We start from the raw sequence: 20212 nt of genomic DNA, 5'->3' as shown, positions 1-20212 counted from the left end.
AAATACTCTCAACTAAGAAAGACGGGAAACAATTTTTTTCCCACAAACCTCTGACCTCTCTCTTCCTCCCATCCTTGTCTGTGGAACCAGAATGAGTGTGGTCGTGCTGCAACCTCTGTGTCTGAGGAAGCTGACTGAAAGCCCTGTGGCCAGGGAGACACCCCGCTCTCTTCTAGCAATTCCGGAGTGAGAAATGGCCCACTCTCACAGGAAAGTGGGCTCGAGGTCTGCATTCTAGAGCACACTAGTGAGCCTTTCTGGCTTCTCTCATTTAGGGTATTGCTTCTGTGGAACATCTGTGTGGGTCCAAGTAATAAAAACACTCTGATCTATGCTTGCAAGTATAGCTGAGATCATTTCCACCTACTTGGAAACTTCTGTTATTCACAGTAAGAAGATAGAGAAATGCCTGTGTGAAGGTGATTCTGAGCCATTTTGGTTTCACTTATCTTCACTTATCCCCACTCTGCTTCATCTTCTCCTAAGCTTTGCAACTCCTGCCCCAGTGGAAAGTTCTGAAGTGCTGCACTGTGTTGCCCATTTGTCTTTCCGTAAAGAGGGCTGGGGAAACCTTTACTGTTTGCATACTGTATGTTCCCTGAGGACTCTGAGGACTTGTTTTGCTTTTGATCAGGTGAACAGCTGCTTTGTGAAGCAAGCACAGTACTGAAGTATGTCCAGGAAGATTCCTGTCAGCGTGGGATCTACGGGAAACTTGTCTGCACAGACTTCAAGATTGCTTTCTTGGGCGACGACGAATCTGCTTTGGATGATGATGTATGTATGAGCTGCATTTGGCTGAGTTTGGGGGAAGCAGTGCAAATGTGGGCCCATTGTCTTTTCCCAGCTTCTCAATGACTCCACCCCCAACACACATAAACACAAAGGACAGAAGTCCTTCTCACCACTAGTCTGTTCTCTATCCTTCGGGATCTGTTTTCAGGGGGAACACTGTTCTAAAATTTCCCTCCTGTGCCTCACGTCACGCTGGTTTGCATTTGACGTCATAGGTTGACATCATCAACTTTTTCTTATTTTCTTCTGTATTTTAGCACAGTATATATCACTCCTTGGAATTACATCTCCCCAAATATACTAGTTCCCGCTGTTTTCTCTATACTAAACTCTTCCTCAAATTCAGGAACTGAATTTCGTTAGGAAACTGATGCTGAATGCAGCATATGAATTTGGGTTTACTTTACGTTTGCTCTGCACCGAGTAGCAGTGTCCTTGTAAGACTTGTCCCTACTTGTGAAGAGTGAGCAGTGGAGAAAGGAGAGAACTGCCCGTGCCACTTGGAGAACCCTGTACGTTAATGGAAACCCAGCTGTCCCGGCCCACCCTTGGCACCACTGCTGTCTCAGAGGGTGGTCTTCTGTGCTACTGTTTGCTGTAGTGGCTTGGTTCCTGGTCCCCATACAAAGACAGTATTTACAGAAACTTGAATCTCCTGGTGTATTCTCCTAACTCTGGCTTCTCTGTCACTCACCTGTTTACATTTGTGTGGAGAAATGTATGTATTTTTTTTTGGTGAGGAAGATTGGCTCTGAGCTAACATCTGTGCCAATCTTACTCTGTTTTGTATGTGGGATGCCACCTCAGCATAGCTTGATGTATGGTGTATAGGTCCACACCTGGGATCCGAACTAATGAACCCCAGGCCGCTGAAGCAGAGTGTGCAAACTTAACCACTGTGCCACCGGGCCAGCCTCCCATATGAGGAAATCTCAACCTACATGCCACTTTCTAGCACCTCTCAAAGTGATAGTGTGTGGCATGGTGGGTTTGCCTGGCAGCAGCCCATGAGTGGCATGTTCTGCCTGGGTTTGAACAATGAGTGCTCACTGGCATTTCTCACGGACTTCATCATCCCTTTCCTAGGAATGTGACTACATTCCCCTGTTTGTTTTTTTTTAAGGTGTACATTCTTTTATTTATTTATTTGTCCAGTTTTATTGAGATCAACATATAACATTGTACTATATTAGGGTGTACAACATAATGATTTGATATGTATATATTGTGAAATGATTGCCACATTGTTTAGTTAACATCTGTCACCCCACATAGTTACAAAATTTTTTTCTTGTGATGAGAACTTTTAAGATCTATTCTCTTATCAACTCTCAAATATACAATAGAGTGTTGTTAACTCTAGTCACCATGCTGTACATTACGTCCCTAGGACTTATTTATCTTATAACGAGAAGTTTGTACTTTTTGACCCCCTGCACCCATTTCCTCCACCCCCTCCCTGTTTTTATTAACGTGCAAGTGGAGAATGGTGATTTGCTCTGCCTCTAAATGTCTCACAGTGCATAGAAAGGAGTCACAGTTGTTTCCTTTTGAATCTTTTAGGAAACCCAGTTTAAGAATAAGGTTATAGGAGAAAATGACATTACACTCCACTGTGTTGATCAGATTTATGGAGGTAAGTATCTGTTTTTACCTGGGGTATTGTCAACCTTTGAAAGTATAGCTGATAATGATAATATTTTTTTAGTCCTTTGTAGTTTACTGAAATTTCTTCACATCTTTATCTTGTTTAAATCAGTTTTTGGATGATAAAATTGAGATGTGAAGTGGCTTATTTGAGGTCACTCAGCTGGAGGAGCGTGAACTTGAACTTGGAACCTGTTCTTTCTAATACTCCATGATGCCATTATATGCTAGATGTTGATCATACTTTTTGCTATCAGTGCTAGCTATGTAGGTTTTACTTTTTTTTTTTTTGTGAGGAGATCAGCCCTGTGCTAACATCTGCCAATCCTCCTCTTTTTGCTGAGGAAGACTGGCCCTGGGCTAACATCCGTGCCCATCTTCCTCCACTTTATATGGGACACCTCCACAGAATGGCTTGCTAAGCAGTGCATCGGTGCGCGCCCGGGATCCGAACTGGCGAAGCCCGGACCGCCACAGCGGAGCACGTGCACTTAACCGCTTGCGCCACCGGGCCGGCCCCTGTGTAGGTTTTACTTTAAAGGCTAGTCTGATGAAGGTCTGTTGTACTGTACTTGGATGTCTTGCTCCTGACTAAACAAGCCTCTCCCTGCTCCACTTCTCTGTTTTTGTGGTCAGGGATTTTTCAAAAGTCATTCAGTAGCCATTTATGATGCTCCCAACACCAGTAGGTGCTGCACAGTCCCAACTCTGGGACAGGGAGGAATGTATCAGGAGGGTCCCAGCTGTAAACCCAGGAGTTAATCCCTAGTGATCTCCCTTCCATCTTTTGTAACCTCCGCTTTCAGAGCTGGGTTTTCTGAAGATCAGTGGAGTCAGTTCTGCAAACAGTGGCCACTCTGTTTTGGTCTTGTGCTTACCCCGGAGGAATGAAGAACCCTGACTGTTCTCAGAGAGCCAGGGCCCTGCTGGGTGGGGCTGGGCCCCTGCTGACGTTACCTAGAAGGTAGCACCTCTCCTCTCACTTTTGAGAGATGTCCCTAGAAGTTAACATTTACCTTGTTTCTTTAGCATTAACTTGTTGCCTTATAACATGATTTCCCTTCTTGATTTCATCATTGATGTGTAGTGTTTGATGAGAAAAAAAAAACTCTCTTTGGACAACTGAAGAAATACCCTGAGAAACTCATCATCCACTGCAAAGACCTCCGCGTGTTCCACTTTTGTCTGAGGTACACAAAAGAAGAGGAAGTCAAAAGGGTAACTAGTTGCATGTGTTTTTAGGTTTTACTTCCCATCAGATTTTCCCCACTAACTCTAGTTTTTGCTTACGTTGCACGAACATTGAGGGGAGATTTTCACTCGTAAAGTTGAACCTGATTATAATCTCATATGCTTTGATTAGAATTGAGAGGTGATTTGGTAAAGCATGACTGTATTATCTTGGCACATACTACCTCCTGTCCTTTAATTCATAATATTTTTATCCCTGAAGCCTCTAAAGGGTGGGAGGTACGAACCGGGGTCAGGAAGCCATCGGGGAAAGGGAAGGAAGGAGCAGCTAGAAGCACGCCCCACCCCAACCCACCCCACCCCCCGCCTCCAACAGCCTTTCTAAAAGGCAGTAGCAGTGAATCCCAATTTATGGAATGAATGAGTTTAATCTGGGAGGTAGTGGTTGCATGTGGAAGGAAGAGGAGGTACATGGGTCAGAAGGGCAAAGCTAAGCCACCAAATGAGCCTGTGCTTTTGGACACTTGTTAAACTTAATCTGGTTGCCACAGCAAATTGAGATGTATAACTGGGTGAAGTGGTTACAGTGGTTTCTCTAATGAAGATATTGAAGGTCTCAAACTTACCACTGTCATGGTGAATACATCAGGGGAAAGCTAGGGAGACGCCAGTTTGTCTGTTGTCTTTGGCTGCAGTGCGTTATGCGTACTTTATAGGTAACTCTTTCATTTTCTTCCAGGTAGTGTGGTTGTTCAGTTAGAATAATAAACACGACTCCAGTATCTATTCTGAGGAGGAACAGAGTGATGTAGATATGGAAAATTCCCCAAGAAGCCAGAAACTTCATTTTGAATCATGATTTTAGTTGTCTCTCCAAACATACTTTTGTTTGGAACTTCACACGAAAAGCATGATGGATTGATTTCTTTCCCTAATCTTCTAGAAGAAGATCCTAAAGGCCACACCAAGTAGATCAGAATAGCTAAGAGTCTTGGTTATTATCTGGTATCAGCTGTACATCTTTGACATGTCCGATTTTTGGAGTATCTGAATATGAAAAGCACTTTGTTTTTGAGAAATTAGGCTATGTTTTAAAAATTCCCCTGGAAGTTCAAAGCTCTTAGAAAACCTGACAACATGGTTAGCATTCTGTTTATTTGGCATTATTCCAAGAGATAAAGTCATGGATACGGACCTCAATGAGAGTTAGCGTGACTGAAAACCTAGACACTTTGGTTCTTGTCTCTCTCAGTGTTTATCTGCCAAAAGCATGACTGTATCCATTGCTTGGTTCTTTTCTAGATTGTGAGTGGCATAATTCATCATACCCAGGCTCCTAAACTGCTTAAACGATTGTTTCTGTTTTCCTATGCAACTGCATCCCAAAACAATACAGGTAACTGTCTTCTGGGTTTTAATTTGTGGGGAGGCAGGACCCTTTCAATTCCTACCTGAAACTAGTGGGAGAAAACCCAGCCGTAAGGTTTTCTTTTCCTCTTCTCTAACAGTTGGTTACCTCTTGCTTGGGTGACTCATTCAGTTTTCCTTAAAAAAAAAAAAAAGTTTCTATTTTTTTTCCTGTGATCTTTGTTGCTTTAACTTATCTTGTAGGTTGTTTACTTTTTGTGAGGGATTATTTGTTTCTTATGAAAGATAAAATCAGTATGTTATAACTGGGAATGTGAGTCTATAAAGAAACAAAATTGAGACAAATTTAAAATAACCCTGTTTGTCCTGGGTTCTTTTTTCCACTTTAATATACTTGGTTTCATTTCATAAGACTCTAGAAAATAAGACACATTCTAGAAAGTTTTTGAACAACCAGAACATGCCTTTTAGCAAATATTTTGGGGGAAATGGAACAGTTGTATGTAAGAGAGCACATTAGAAAACCAGTTTGATTACAAACCTTAATATTCCAAGTGTTTTCTATTTAGTTCACTGAAAAAGAGACCAATCTTTTGAGGAAGAAACTTTGGTCATCTGAATTAGCTATTAATAATGCTTAACACTGTGCAGTGTTTCCACAGATGTCTGTCTCCTTCCTTCTCCAAATCTCTCCCCTGAGACTGTTCACTTGCTCTGCCCGTTACTCTTACCACAAAGTTGATGTTATGTGATCCTGTGTGCCGTGTGCTTCTTGTCAGGGACGTGGCATGTTAGTTTAACGGCATATATCAGACTTCCTGGAATGCAGAGTTGCTTGGTCGCTAGCTGCTCATTTGGTAAAGCGTTTATCAAACGCTTGCTGTGAGTCAGGCACTGTGGAGATGGTACTGGCCCTGATGTGGAGCTGAATAGGACTGAATCCCTGCCCTCTAAGAGCATCAAGTCAAACAGCCAGCTGAGTGATGTCTCCTCTGGTGGAAGGGGCCGTGAGAAGAGAAGGAGCAAGTGCCCCACCACACCGAGGGAGGGAGGGCTATCGGAGGGTAAAGGCTGTGCCTGAGCTGATAGTGGAAGCTGTGAGAGTGTCTGGTAGGCCCAGAGGATTGGCATGTGCAGACCTGTAGATATCTGAGAGAGCAAGTTGCATTTTGGGAACTATGGCAATTTAGTTGAAGAGCTATGAATTTCAGGGTCTGTCCCACCTGAGTTCAAATCCTTGCCCAGCTGCTTAGTAGCTTTGTAATCCTGGGGATGACACTTAACTCTTGGGGCCTCTGTTTCCTCATTTTAAAAACAGCAGTGTTAATTCTTTCCTTGAAGTGTTATAAAGATTATAAATTGTTAAATGTATGGCACATTGGTTGCAGTCATTAAATGAGGGTTGAGAGTATAACTATATATTATTCAGGACAGATTATGTTCAGAGAGTTACATTGACATAAAATATACTTAGTAGTACTATTAGGCTGAACATAAAATGTGTTACTTAATTCACTAAGTTCATCTTTGTGAATGACAGATCTTTTCACTGTTAATATATGTACAAGTGCTGATTAACTGGGTGCTGGCTTACAACAGCTTGTTGCGATGTAAGATACATGAAATATGACTTCTTTGTTGACTACTATAATTTATATAAACATTTATTGGGTTTGCATTTGAAAAATCATACTCTGTTTTTAGGAGTTCTGCCTCTTCTTGTATCCTGATTCTTAGTCTAGACCCAGTTTCTCGGCTTGCCAGCATATGTTGATCTGTGTGCCAAAACCCTTACCTTGATCGACCCTGGCAGTTTCATTACCTTATGGTGGCTTTTTGTGCCAGAAGGCTCAGGATATGTTGCGTCTCTTTTATCCTATTTTAATTCCATCCTCCTTTTCTCCTTCTTTCAAACCCCATTTTTTTTTTTCAGAATTAAAACTTATAACTGATAGATGTGAATTGACTGATTAGCTTTTTCATTGAGTAAGGGTTTGTAGAAATGGGACGTTGCAATCTGAACATCTTTATTCTCAGGCTTAATATTCACAGATGTGCTTTGGCTGAAAGGTCTTGAATGCTTATGACAGCATTTTAGGGGCAGACCTGTCTGTATTGCTAAGGAAGTGACCTACTATGCTTGAATTGGAGTATTATTATTTTTATCCATGGGGAATTTTTTTTGGCATTTATTACTTTATGGAAATTTCCTTTATAGTTGCCTAGGTTTGAATTCCACTTCTGCCATTGCCCAGCTCTGTGACCCTGGGCAAGTTACTTGACCTTTCTGTGCTACATCTGTAAAATGGAGGAAATAATATTACCTACCCTATAGAGTTGTGAGGATTGAGTTAATAAACGTAATATGCTCAGAATGGTGCCTGACACATACTCAGCGCTATATAAGCCTAACTACTGTTTTTATCATTATCCTTATTATCATCCTTTTTACAATGATCTGGTTTTATTAAAAAGAGCAGGTGGGAGTTTTATATCAAATTTTATTTTTCCCAGAAGGCTTGTTTTTTTAAGATGTGCAAGAGCTCGAACTGATTTTTGAAAATACCCAAAACTGTTGTGGTGCATGTCACCCCCAGCAAGCAGTGCTGTGGCTTAGGAGAGGACCAGGGACGCATCTGCTGGGCTGCGAGAGCAGTGCTCTTGGGCGTTCCCTCCTAACAGGTAGTCACAGGGCAGGGATGGGGTCAGAAGTACCTGTCAGCATGACGCGACTGGTAGTTAGCAGCCCCTGACCCTCACCACGGCTATCTCATTTGTTTATGGCCTTCAGTAACCAGCTGTCACACTGGAAAATCCTCTTGTTGGCAGTGCGTCTTCCAATTGAAGGAGGATTTGCATTCAGGAATCTGACATGCTGTTCAAATGAGTTTGCCATCCTACGCACACATTGGCAGAGCTAAAAATATTTTATTTTAGCATTTGTGCCAACCCTGTCTTTTAGTGCTTCACAGGATCTTTTTATGTTATATAAATTATCTCATGGTCAGATGACTGAAAATGGAGCTATAAATTACTTCTGCAAGGAATGGAACAAGAACAACTTCTTTCCTCCAGTATAAAAAGACAGAGCCTCAAATTTTGGATTAATGACAAAAAAAAAAAAGGAACAAGGTTAGGATTAAGCAGTGAATTCATTCTGCTTGGATAAAAATGGGCTTAGTGGAGGAAATTGGGACCTGAGGATCCACTTGCACATCATTAAAATACCAGTGCTTCATGACAAGATTTTATTGTCTTTTTAAATTTGTTTTGTTAGCCACTCATCCCAGGAGCCATACTGTGATGTTTGACACACTTAAGGACTGGTGTTGGGAACTGGAGCGGACCAAAGGCAACATGAAGTACAAAGCAGTGAGTGTCAATGAAGGCTATCGGGTCTGTGAAAGGTAAGCTTTCAGTGCTGGGCTTTTTTTTTTTTTTTTTTTTTGGTGAGGAAGATCAGCCCTGAGCTAACATCCAATGTCAATCCTCCTCTTTTTGCTGAGGAAGACTGGCCTTGGGGTAACATCCATGCCCATCTTCCTCTATTTTATATGGGATGCCGCCACAGCATGGCTTGACAAGCTGTGCCTCGGCGCACACCTGGGATCTGAACCCTGGGCCACCACAGTGGAGCACACGCACTTAACTGCTACGCCACTAGGCCGGCCCCTCTTTTTTTTTTTTTTATTGATGTCATAATAGTTTATAACATTGTGAGATTTCAGTCGTACATTATTATTTGTCAGTCACCATATAAATGTGCCCCTTCACCTCTTGTGCCCTCCCTCCAACCCTCTTCCCCCTGATAACTGCCAAGCTGTTCTCTCTGTCCATGTGTTAGCTTATATTCCACATCTGAGTGAAGTCATATGGTGTTTGTCTTCCTTTGTCTGGATTATTTCACTTAACATAATACCTTCCAAGTCCAACCATGTTGTTACAAATGGGATAATTTTGTCTTTTATTTATGGCTGAGTAGTATTCCATTGTATATATATACCACATCTTCTTTATCCGATCATCTGTTGATGGACACTGGGTTGCTTCCACTTCTTGGCTATAGTGAATAATGCTGCAGTGAACATAGGGGTGCATAAGCCTCTTTGGATTGTTGATTTCAAGTTCTTTGGATAAATACCCAGAAGTGGGATAGCTGGATCATAAGGTATTGCTATTTTTAATTTTTTGAGGAATCTCCATACTGTTTTCCATAGAGACTGCACCAGTTTGCATTCCTACCAGCAGTGAATGAGGATTCACTTTTCTCCACATCCTCTCCAATATTTGTTATTTTTTTGTCGCGGTAATTATAGCCATTCTAATGGGTGTAAGGTGAGACCTTAGTGTAGTTTTGATTTGCATTTCCTTGATGACGTTGAACATCTTTTCATGTGCCTATTGGCCATCTGTATATCTTCCTTGGAAAAATGTTCATATCCTCTGCCGATTTTTTGATTGGGTTATTGGTTTTTTGTTGTTCAGATGTGTGACTTCTTTATATATTATGTAGATTAACCCCTTCTTTGATATATGATTTGCAAATGCTTTCTCCCAGTTGTTGGGTTGTCTTTTCATTTTGATGCTGGTTTTATTTGCCTCGCAGAAGCTCTTTAGTCTATGAAGTCCTACTTGTTTATTTTTTCTTTTGTTTCCCTTGTCCGAGTAGACATGGAATTCGAAAAGATTCCTCTAAGACAGATATCAAAGAGTGTTCTGCATATATTTTCTTCCAGGAGTTTTATAGTTTCAGGTCTTACCTTCAAGTCATTGATCCATTTTGAGTTAATTTTTGTGTATGGCAAAAGACAATGGTCTACTTTCATTCTTTTGCAGGTGGCTGTCCAGTTTCCCAGCACCATTTATTAAAGAGACTTTCCTTTCTCCATGTATATTCTTAGTTCCTTTGTCAAAGATTAGGTATCCATAGATGTGTGGTTTTATTTATGGGCTTTCAGTTCTGTTCCATTGATCTGTGTGTCTGTTCTTGTACCGGTACCATGCTGTTTTGATTATTATAGCTTTGTAGTATATTTTGAAGTCGGGATTGTGGTGCCTCCAGCTTTGTTCTTTTTTCTTGGTGCTGTGCTTTTTTTTTCTTAACAGCTTTATTGAGATTTAATTCACATGCCATATAATTCACCCATTTGAAGAGTATAGTATACTTTAGTATATTCATAGGATGGTTGTGCAACCATCACCACAGTCAATTTTAGAACATTTTCATCATCCCAAGAAGAAACCGCATACCCCTTAGTCACTCCCCAGGTCCCCCAACTCCTCAGCCCTAGGCAACCACTAATCTACTTCTGTCTCTATAGATTTGCCTATTCTGGGCATTTCATATAAATGGAATCGTATAATATGTGGTCTTTATACCTGGCTTCTTTCATTTAGCATAATGTTATCAAGGCTAATGTTGTAGGATATATCAGAATTTCATATTTTAATTATTACTGAATACTATTCCATGGTATGGATGTACCACATTTTATTTATTCGTCAGTTGATGGGCATTTAGGTTGTTTTCACTTTTTGGCTATTATGAATAATGCTACTATGAACATTCATGTACATGGTTTTGTGTTGACATATATTTTCATTTCTCTCAGGTATATACCTAGGAGTGGAATTGCTAGGTCATATAGTAAGTCTGCATTTAACCTTTTGGGGAACTGCTAGACTGTTTTCCACAGCGACTGCACCATTTTACCTCCCCCTCAGCAGTGCACAAGTGTTCCTCTTTCTCCACATCTATACTATGCTCTTTTTCTTGTGAGAAAGATTGGCCCTGTGCTAACATCTGTTGTGAATCTTACTCTTTTTCCTTTTTCTCCCCAAAGCCCCAGTGCATAGTTGTGTATCATAGTTGTAGAGTTATAGTTCTTCTATATGGGACGCTGCCTCAGCGTGGCTTGATGAGCAGTGAGTAGGTCCATGCCCAGGATCCAACTGGTGAATCCCAGGCCGCCAAAGCGGAACACGGGAACTTAACTACTATACCACTGGGCCGGCCCCTATACTGTGCTTTTTGAAGAAACCCTTAAAGTGTTCCTTAAAACATTCAAAAGTGAATTTGTGTCTTTTTCCCCCCATTATTGTATCTGTAATCTAAATGTAAAACTTTTAGAGGCATTTCTGAGTTTTCATTGTGTATTTGCTTTCCTTTTATTGAGCACTTCACTTATTCATTCAATAAAATTTTTGAGTGCCTACATGTGTGTGCCAGGCCGTGTCCTAGCCACTGGAGATGCAGCAGTAAACAGAGAGCCCAGAAATCCCTGCCCTCCTGGATCTTTCTAGTGGGAGGAGAACAGTGAGAGAATACATGAGTGATTATAGTGTATTAAAAGGTAATATGTGCTATGGAGAAAAATAGATCAGGCAGGGGGTTAGGGAGCGCTGGAGGTGTTAGTGGGGAGGGTTGGTCAGGCAGAGGGAACAGTAGGAGCAAAGGCCCTGAGGTGGAATCTTGTCTGGCTTGTGTCAAGAACAGCGAGGAGCCCAGGAGCTGGAGAGGAGCAAGTGGGGACAGAGTAGTAGGAGTGAGGTCAAGGCACAGAGGGCGCTGGGTGGTCCTGGGCCGGGAGGCTTTCAGAAGAATCTGCAGTGCAGTAAGGAGGAGTTTGAGAAGAGTCATGATGTGATCTGACCTACATTTTTAAAGGATGACTCTGCATAATCTTCTTTTAGAAACTTGAATCTTATCATTTTGTTTTGTTGTTGTTGTTGTTGTTTTTTAATTTTTATTTATTTATTTTTTTCCCCCACAGCCCCAGTAGATAGTTGTATATCATAGTTGCACAGCCTCCTAGTTGCTGTCTGTGGGACGCGGCCTCAGCATGGCCGGAGAAGCGGTGCGTTGGTGTGCGCCCGGGAACCAAACCCGGGCGGCCAGCAGCGGAGCGCATGCACTTAACCGCTAAGCCATGGAGCCGGCCCAAATCTTATCATTTTGGAACATACTCCCCAACACCTACCAACAGTTTCATAAAACTTGTCATTTTGTAGAGCACTTTGTTTTCATGATTCTGATGGGCCTCTTCAAATTAGTTTTGATTTTGATCAATCTCAAACAATTATAAGGTTAGCCTTCCTGTCACAACATGAACTGGGCTGACAGTGGGGAGGGGCCTGCAGGACAAGTGTCCCTATCACATACACCCCCACTCCCACCCTACCCCTTCTCCCCTCTTTACAGTCACAAAGCTTGAAAAGGGAAAGCTAGCTCTTGCTCAGAAAGAGGTTAGAAACCCCTGCTCCTAGGAGGGGGTATTTTGTAATGTGATGTTGATACTGATGGAAGGCATTCCCGTTCCCAGAAAAAAAAATCCTGCCACATGCTGATTAAGTTGACTGGTGTTTGCATAGAGGTCAGCACATCAAAATATACCTGGTAGAGACAGTGGGGGGAAGCTTTCAGTTAGTGGTCGGTGGAGAGAATAGAGCTGTACGAAGATTTTAGTGCTCAGAGTGCTCAGTGCAGACACACTCCCCTGGGACTGCCCCAGCCCCCGCCACCCCCACTTTTCTGTCCCATGGGGCTGATACAGGAAAAGCTGTGCTTTGTTTCTCACCTGAAGCACTGTGGAGCTGCCTACGTGGACTCTCCTGTGCCTCTGGTCCCCCAGCATGCACTCTCTGGCAGGCCAGCGAGCATCTCCAGTGTGCGTCTGATTATTTTATCCCCTACTTCAGTGGCTCCCCACTGTTCTTGGTAAATAGACAACACTCTTAACGAGCGCTCCGAGGACCTTCGTGAGTTCGACTCCTGCCTAACTCTCTGACTGGGTGTCTACCTTTCTCACCATACCACACCCCACCATAGGCCTTGCCTGTGCAGAGTCTCCTGTCTGGAATGCTCCTTTTGCTTCTAGCTGCACAAGTGTAGTTACCTCCACTTCATCTGTCAGGTTGTAGCTCAGGTATCACTTTCTTAGGGAGTCTTCCCAAGACAGGTCAGATCTCCTTGTGAGAGCTTTCACTGCAGTGTAGGCCTCTCGTCACAGCACTTCCTGCAATTGTGAGTTTATTTTTATCTGTGTCACCATTTGGTTAATATTTGTTTCTGCAACCTGTCAGCTCTGGGGAATCAAAGACACTGTTTTGTTCATCATTATATCCTCAGAGCCAAGTACAGTGCCTGGTTTATAAGAGGTATTCAATAAATAGGAGACAGAATGAGTGAATTAATGAAAGGCCCTGTAGCTAGAGAAGACTCCAGCCAGTTTGGATAAGAAAAACAGAGCATCTTCTCCACCTTCCCCCAAGGTTAGAGCTGGTTATTCCAGTACCAGAGTCCATTCCTTCTCCTGAAAAGCCTTTCTCTTGTCCCACCTCCCTGTGAAGGTATCAAAAGGTCCAGAACTCTGTAGGGTGTGTGTAACACTGAGGGAACCTATGGTTTGACTGATGCTGCCACAGGAAGACATTGCTGCTCTGATATTATTGCTCTGGGGGTTCCTGCACCCTGACTAATAAGGCCGTGCCTGAGTGGGTCATACAACTTCTCTTGAATAAAGTCGTCCCATATTTGGAGAGGCTCTTCAGATTTGAAACGCATCCTAATGACTAAAATGACTGCTCTCCAAGGAGTGGGGAGGGTTAGTTGCCTTGTAGACACCGGAGTCTCATGGCAGAGGCTCCATAGAACCACCTCAAGTTCATTGAGACAGGAGAGGACATCTCAAACTCCCCTCACTGATGCAGAGCTGTCCATCTCTGTGCAACCTCCTTTCCTCAGTGACCACATGCTGCATATGCTAATATACTTGGTTCTGACATTTTTTCCCCCTCAGTAAAAGACTATAAGAGAAAATTAATTGGTTAGCCAACATTGTAAAATATTCAACCTCACTAATAGGGGAAGACATGCAAATTTTTTAAACCAATATGGCCCCATCCCAGCTTTGTAGAATGAGCCTCTGGGGAGGGAGCTGAGAATCTGGTTTTAAACAAACCCCACAGGTGACTCTCCTGTAAAGGCTGAGAAACAGACCACTGTCTGTTTGTAAGGTGCCTTCTAGAACAGTGCTTCTCATAGTTGACTGTGCAGGCAAGTCACCTGGGGGGTTTGTTAAAGCGCAGATTCTGTTTCTGAGGTCTGGGGTCGGGCTTGAGAATCTGCTCTCCTTATAAGCATCCAGGAGATGCTGCTGCGTACTTTGAGTAGCAGGCTCCTCTAGAAGCACAGCTTTCATCCTGATTGCACACCTGAGAAGCTTTTAAGCTTCTGATATTAAATAGTTCTGGGGTGGAGCCTGGAGTCTACTATAATGACTTTTCCCCAGGAAGTATAGGGAGAAGATCCAGGCAGGGAATTCAGAACCCATATCACTGGGAAGCCTCAGATGAATTTCTTGGAGACACTGGGACTTTATGTAAAGTTTCTAGGACAACTGGGGGCTGAATTGTCAAAGCCTCTCATTAAATAAATTGTTAATCTTCCCACGTGATTTTAATGGGCAGCCTGAGTTTGAGAGCCATGGATCTGTGAAGAGGTTTTTACTTCAGTGACCACACCTGAAGAAGGGATACCTCTCCACCTACCCACTCAAGCAGACATGTAAGAAAATGTTCCTAGCACTGCAAAACCTCAAAAGCTAAATAATTCTTCTAAGTTTTGATGGTTTGAGGTATCTTAGCCTTGACCAGTGCTCCTAAACCTGATTTTACATCACAATATCATGAGGGCTTTTTTCTTTTTAATTACTTTTAAGGTGTTTTTTTTTTTTTCCTTTTTTTTTTTGTTGAGGTCATCATAGTTTGTAACATTGTGAAATTTCAATTATACAGTATCATTTGTCAGTCACCGTATAAATGTACCCCTTTACCCTTTATGTGCCCCCCAACCCCTTTTGCCTCTGGTAACCACTAATCTGTTCTCTGTCCTTGTGTTAGTTTATCTTTCACTATGAGTGAAATCGTATGGTGTTTGTCTTTCTCTGTCTGGCATTTCACTTAACATAATACCTTCAAGGTCTATCCATGTTGTTGCAAATGGGACGATTTTGTCTTTTTTTTCATGGCTGAGTATTCCATTGTGTATATACACCACCTCTTCTTTATCCAACCATCAGTCGAGGGGCACCTGGGTTGCTTCTACATCTTGGCTGTCGTGAATAATGTGCAATGAACATAAGGGTGCATAAGTCTCTCTGAATTGTTGATTTCTAGTTCTTTGGATGAATACCCAGTAGTGGGATAGCTGAATTGTATGGTATTTTGATTTTTAATTTTTTGAGAAATCTCCATACTGTTGTCCATAGTGGCTGCACCAGTTTGCGTTCCCATGAGCAGTGTATATGAGTTCCCTTTTTTCCACATCTTCTCCAACATTTGTTATTTTTTTTCTTGGTGATTATAGCCATTCTAATGGGTTTAAGGTGATATCTCAGTGTAGTTTTGATTTGCATTTCCCTAATGATTAGTGACATTGAACATCTTTTCATGTGCCTGTTGGCCATCTGTATATCTTCTTTGGAAAAATGTCTGTTCATATCCTCTGCCCATTTTTTGATCAGGTTGTTTGTTTTTTTGTTGTTCAGTTGTGTGAGTTTTTTATATATTTTGGAGATTAACCCCTTGTCAGATAAATGATTTGCAAGTATTTTCTCCCAGTTGTTGGATTGTCTTTTTGTTTTATTCCTGGTTTCCTTTGCCTTGCAGAAGCTCTTTAGTCTGAAGAAGTCCCGCTTGTTTGTTTTTTCTTTTCTGAGTAGACATGGTATTCGAAAAGATCCTTCTGGGTCTGGCCTGGTGGTGTAGCGGTTAAGTTTGTGTGCTCTGCCTTGGTGGCCCGGGGTTCATTGGTTCGCATCCCGGGTGCAGACCACTGAACCGCTGATCAAGCCATGCTGAGGTGGCGTCCCATATACAAGAGCTACAGCTCTCCAGCTATGATGCACTGGGGCTTTGGGGAGAAAAAAGAAAAAAAGAGGAAGACTGGCAACAGCTGATAGTGCAGGACCAATCTTCCTCAAAAAAAGAAGAAGAAGAAAGAAAAGATCCTTCTAAGACTGATGTCAAAGAGTGTACTGCCTATATTTTCTTCTAGGATTTTTATGGTTTCAGGTCTTTCAAATCTTTGATCCATTTTAAGTTAGTTTTTGTGTATGGTTGAAAGAGAATGGTCTACTTTCATCCTTTTGCATGTGGCTGTCCAGTTTTCCCAACACCGTTTATTGAAGCGACTTTCCTTTCTCCATTGTATGTTCTTAGCTCCTTTGTCGAAGATTAGCTGTCCATAGATATGTGGTTTTATTTCTGAGCTTTCAGTTCTGTTCCATTGATCTGTGTGTCTGTTCTTACCATGCTGTTTTGATTGCTATAGCTTTGTAGTATATTTGGAAGTCAGGGATTGTGATGCTTCCAGCTTTGTTCTTTTTTCCCAGGATTTCTTTAAGCTATTCAGGGTCTTTTGTTGCCTCATTTGAATTTTAGGATTCTTTGTTCTTTTTCCATGAAGAATGTCGTTGGGATTCTGATTGGGATTGCACTGAATCTATAGATTGCTTTAGGTAATTACTTTGAAGGTTTTTTTAATGGAAAATTTCAAGCAATGTAAAAGAAGAGAATATGGATTTCCTTTTACTACTCATCACCCAGCTTCAACAGTTGTTAACTCATAGCTAATCCTGTTTTCTCTATGCCTCCATCTATGCCCCCCTACCCTGGATTATTTTGAAATAAATCCCAGAGCTCATCACATTTCATTCATAAATATTTCAGTATATATCTCTAAGAATTAAGGACTCTCTTTATAAACATAACCATAAAACCATTATCACACCTTTCAAATTTAACATTAACCCCTTAAATATCATGCAGTGTGGTGGTCTAGTGGTTAAAAATTCGGCGCTCTCACCACTGCGGCCTGGATTCGTTTCCTGGTCAGGGACCACCACCACCCATCTGTCAGTTGTCATACTATGGCAGCTGCTGTGATGCTAAAAGCTGTGCCACTGGTATTTCAAATACCAGCAGGGTCACCCATGGTGACAGGTTTCAGCAGAGCTTCCAGACTAGGAAGAAGGACCTGGCCACCCACTTCCAAAAAAATTGGCCATGAATAGCAGTGAAGCATTGTCTGATATAGCACCAGAAGGTGAGAAGATGGCGCAGAAAGACTGGGCAGGGTTTCACTCTACTGTACACAGGGTCGCTAGGAGTTGTGATCGATTGCACTAATGTCATTCAGTACCCAGTCAGTGTTCAAATTTTCCCCATTGTTTTATAAATTTTTTAAACAATTTATCTTTCATCTTTTTGTCTTTTATCATTAATGAATATTCAATAAGATGAATATCTTGCAATTGATTGATAGGTTTCTTAAGTCTCTTAATCTATAGATTCTCACACTATCATCTTTTTCTTGCAATTTATTTGAAGAAACCAGGCCATTTGTTTATAGTTGCCACAGTCTGGATTTTGATGATCACATCTTCATGATAAGGTTTAAAATGTTGCTGCATTCCCCCATGAGTTGATTAGATCTAATGGCTTGATCACAGTCAAATTCTGATCTCTTCAACTCAGAAAATCCATCTTTCCCGTGACCTAATACTTAAGGGATTTACTTCAAACATGTGGCATGCATACAAACACCATCTGCTTATTTTCCATTGTAGTTCTTATACCATAGGCTCCTTCTTATTTCTCGTGAGGCTTTATTTCAAGCTTTTTGAGAGAAGGAGGTTTACAGCTCCACGGTGATAGGACTAAGGTGGCCTTATTAATAAAACCTGCATCTGCTAATTAGAGGAAGAGATGGTGTCCCCTATATCTCTGATCTCTGCAACTCTGAAACCCTAACTTTCCCACGTCCTACTACTTAGCAGGTTTGTTGTTTTTAGAACCTAAATTTTCTCATGTAGACATTGAAGTCATACTGCTTGCATTCAGCTCCACTCACGCTGACTAGTTGTATAACCTGGAGAATGCCTTAGTAGCTCTGTGTCTCATTTCCTTATCTGTAAAATGGAAATAATAATAATACATACCTCATAGGGTTGGTGGGAGGATTAAATGAATAATTCATGTTAAGCAGTTAGAGCAAGAGTTTGCCACGTAGTAAGCACTCATATGTTACTGTCAGAGCACTTGATAAAATGTCTGGGCGGCAGTCATCATAATTATTGGTTTTCATGTTAGTCTGACTGAAAGCAACACAGGGGCTTATATTGCCACTATATAATGAGAAAAATCACTCCCAATTTTGGAATTCATGTATTTTTAGATATCACATATTCCAGTCCTCTCATTTTATGGGTGAGGAAACAGACCCAGAGAGGTGGGATAACTTACCTAGGCTTATACATAATCAGAGGCAGAGCTGGGATTTGAACTCTGATCCCCGACTGATTTGGCCAGAGACAGTTCATCTGCACTGGTTCTGCCTAACAGGGAAATGTGGTCCATGTCATACCACTCTGCATGGCTTCCTGCACTCATTGAAGTCAAGCTTTCAGATTTAATGAATTAACTCTAGTTCTGAAACTGATGACATCTCTTTCTTCTAGGTTGCCAGCATACTTTGTTGTCCCCACCCCTCTTCCTGAAGAGGACATACCACGCTTTCAGGGTCATGGCATACCAGTAAGTGCATTGGGAAACCGTAACAGCCATGGGTTACTCATCAGCCCATCGTTGCAAATTATCCTACTTAAAGCCCGTGGCTTTGCTACTAAAGAGTTTGTTCTCAGTCCAAGAGTGATCCAAAAATATCTTAGGGACTCCCTAGAGGAATCTCTTAGACATGAGTCTCCCTGCGACAGAGTTCTAAAGTTTTCACAGATGCACTGGAGTTCTTAGCAGAGACATCTTTGAAAAGCTGTAAGAGGATTACAGATCTGGCTGGTGTTGAAAGCCAGCCTGATTTATCACCTAACGCATTTTGAGGCTGAGCCGACCACTCTAAGGGGAGTAGGGTTTAAGATTCTTTTTGGCCTGCACCATTCATCTTTGAATGGGCGTGGCCGAGTTTTCTCCCAGAGACAACATGGAGAGCTTACGTAGTTTTCACAGAATAGACTGGGAAGGGAGCCATATTAAATGTGTCACTGATCAAAGAAACCAGGACTCTGGCAATTACTCCAGTTTCTAATTGGTGGTTGGGAGTTGCCAAGCCTGCAGGGAATTTAGTAAGGAATGAGAATTACAAATAAATGCTGTGCTGAGCACATGACTGGTTCACCAAAAAGGTCACTCCTGTGTGGGAGACGAGATGTTACAGCAGGGGTCACATGCCCAGAAGTGCATGCAGGCTGGGCGGGTAACGAGCATGGCCCTGCAGTGAACCGGAGACCCTCTGCCTGCTCCAGGGAGCGGCAGCTCTTCTGTACCAGCCGGTTTGTGCCATATGGGAATATGGGCCTGGTCTTGCCAGATGTCCTGATTTCTCTGAAGATGTTTTTCTTTTTTTTTTTTGTTTTTGTGAGGAGATCAGCCCTGAGCTAACATCCATGCCAATCCTCCTCTTTTTGCTGAGGAAGACCAGCCCTAAGCTAACATCTATTACCAATCCTCCTCCTTTTTTTTTCCCTTTTTCTCCCCAAAGCCCCAGCAGATAGTTGTATGTCATAGTTGCACATCCTTCTAGTTGGTGTATGTGGGACGCCGCCTCAGCATGGCCAGACAAGCGGTGTGTCGGTGCACGCCCGGGATCTGAACCCCGGGCCACCAGTAGCAGAGCATGCGCACTTAACTGCTAAGCCACGGGGCTGGCCCCTCTCTGAAGATTTTTATGTGAGTTTTCCCGATTTCTAAATGTATGCAGCTGATGAAAATGTTTCAAAAATATGTCTTTGGGCCAAAGTTGGCTCATGTCCCACCAGTTTGCAACCTTGGATTTAGAGCAGTGATTCTCCAACTTTCTGGTCTCAGGACTCTACGCTCTTAAAAATTACTGAGGCTCTCAAGGAGCTTTTGATTATGTTCTTGTATCTATTGATATTTGCTATATTAAAAATTAAAACTGAAAAGGTTTTTAATGTTTATTGTGGTAATAAGCTCATTACATATTGACATAAAATAACATTTCTGTGAAAAATAACTATTGTCCAAAACAAAAAAATACAATAGCACTCTCACATTTTTGAAAAGAGAAGACAGCTGCGTTCTTATAGTGGCTTCTTCTGTTCAGTCTGTTGTGGTATGTTGGGGTTTGGTTGAAAGTACATGAAGAGGGGCCGGCCCGGTGGCACAAGCAGTT

At 42.0% G+C, this 20212-nt stretch overlaps 1 protein-coding gene across 2 annotated transcripts in view; it reads left to right on the top strand.

The window, feature by feature from the left end:
- MTMR12 (myotubularin related protein 12) overlaps positions 1–20212 on the top strand; it is a 78799-nt gene that overhangs the window by 31373 nt on the left and 27214 nt on the right. For both annotated transcript variants that reach the window (XM_087443168.1, XM_004422702.3), the window contains exons 3-8: positions 635–777; positions 2359–2431; positions 3530–3660; positions 4936–5029; positions 8279–8408; positions 18522–18597. In XM_087443168.1, the coding sequence (XP_087299294.1) occupies positions 635–777; positions 2359–2431; positions 3530–3660; positions 4936–5029; positions 8279–8408; positions 18522–18597 (647 nt within the window). The remainder of the gene's footprint in view (positions 1–634; positions 778–2358; positions 2432–3529; positions 3661–4935; positions 5030–8278; positions 8409–18521; positions 18598–20212) is intronic.

The sequence above is a fragment of the Ceratotherium simum genome, chromosome 18 (assembly GCF_057802395.1).
Source record: "Ceratotherium simum simum isolate JZ-2026a chromosome 18, ASM5780239v1, whole genome shotgun sequence".
Classification (NCBI taxonomy): Eukaryota; Metazoa; Chordata; class Mammalia; order Perissodactyla; family Rhinocerotidae; genus Ceratotherium; species Ceratotherium simum.
Note: the sequence above shows the minus strand (reverse complement) of the source record. Positions and strands in the feature narration are given on the sequence as shown.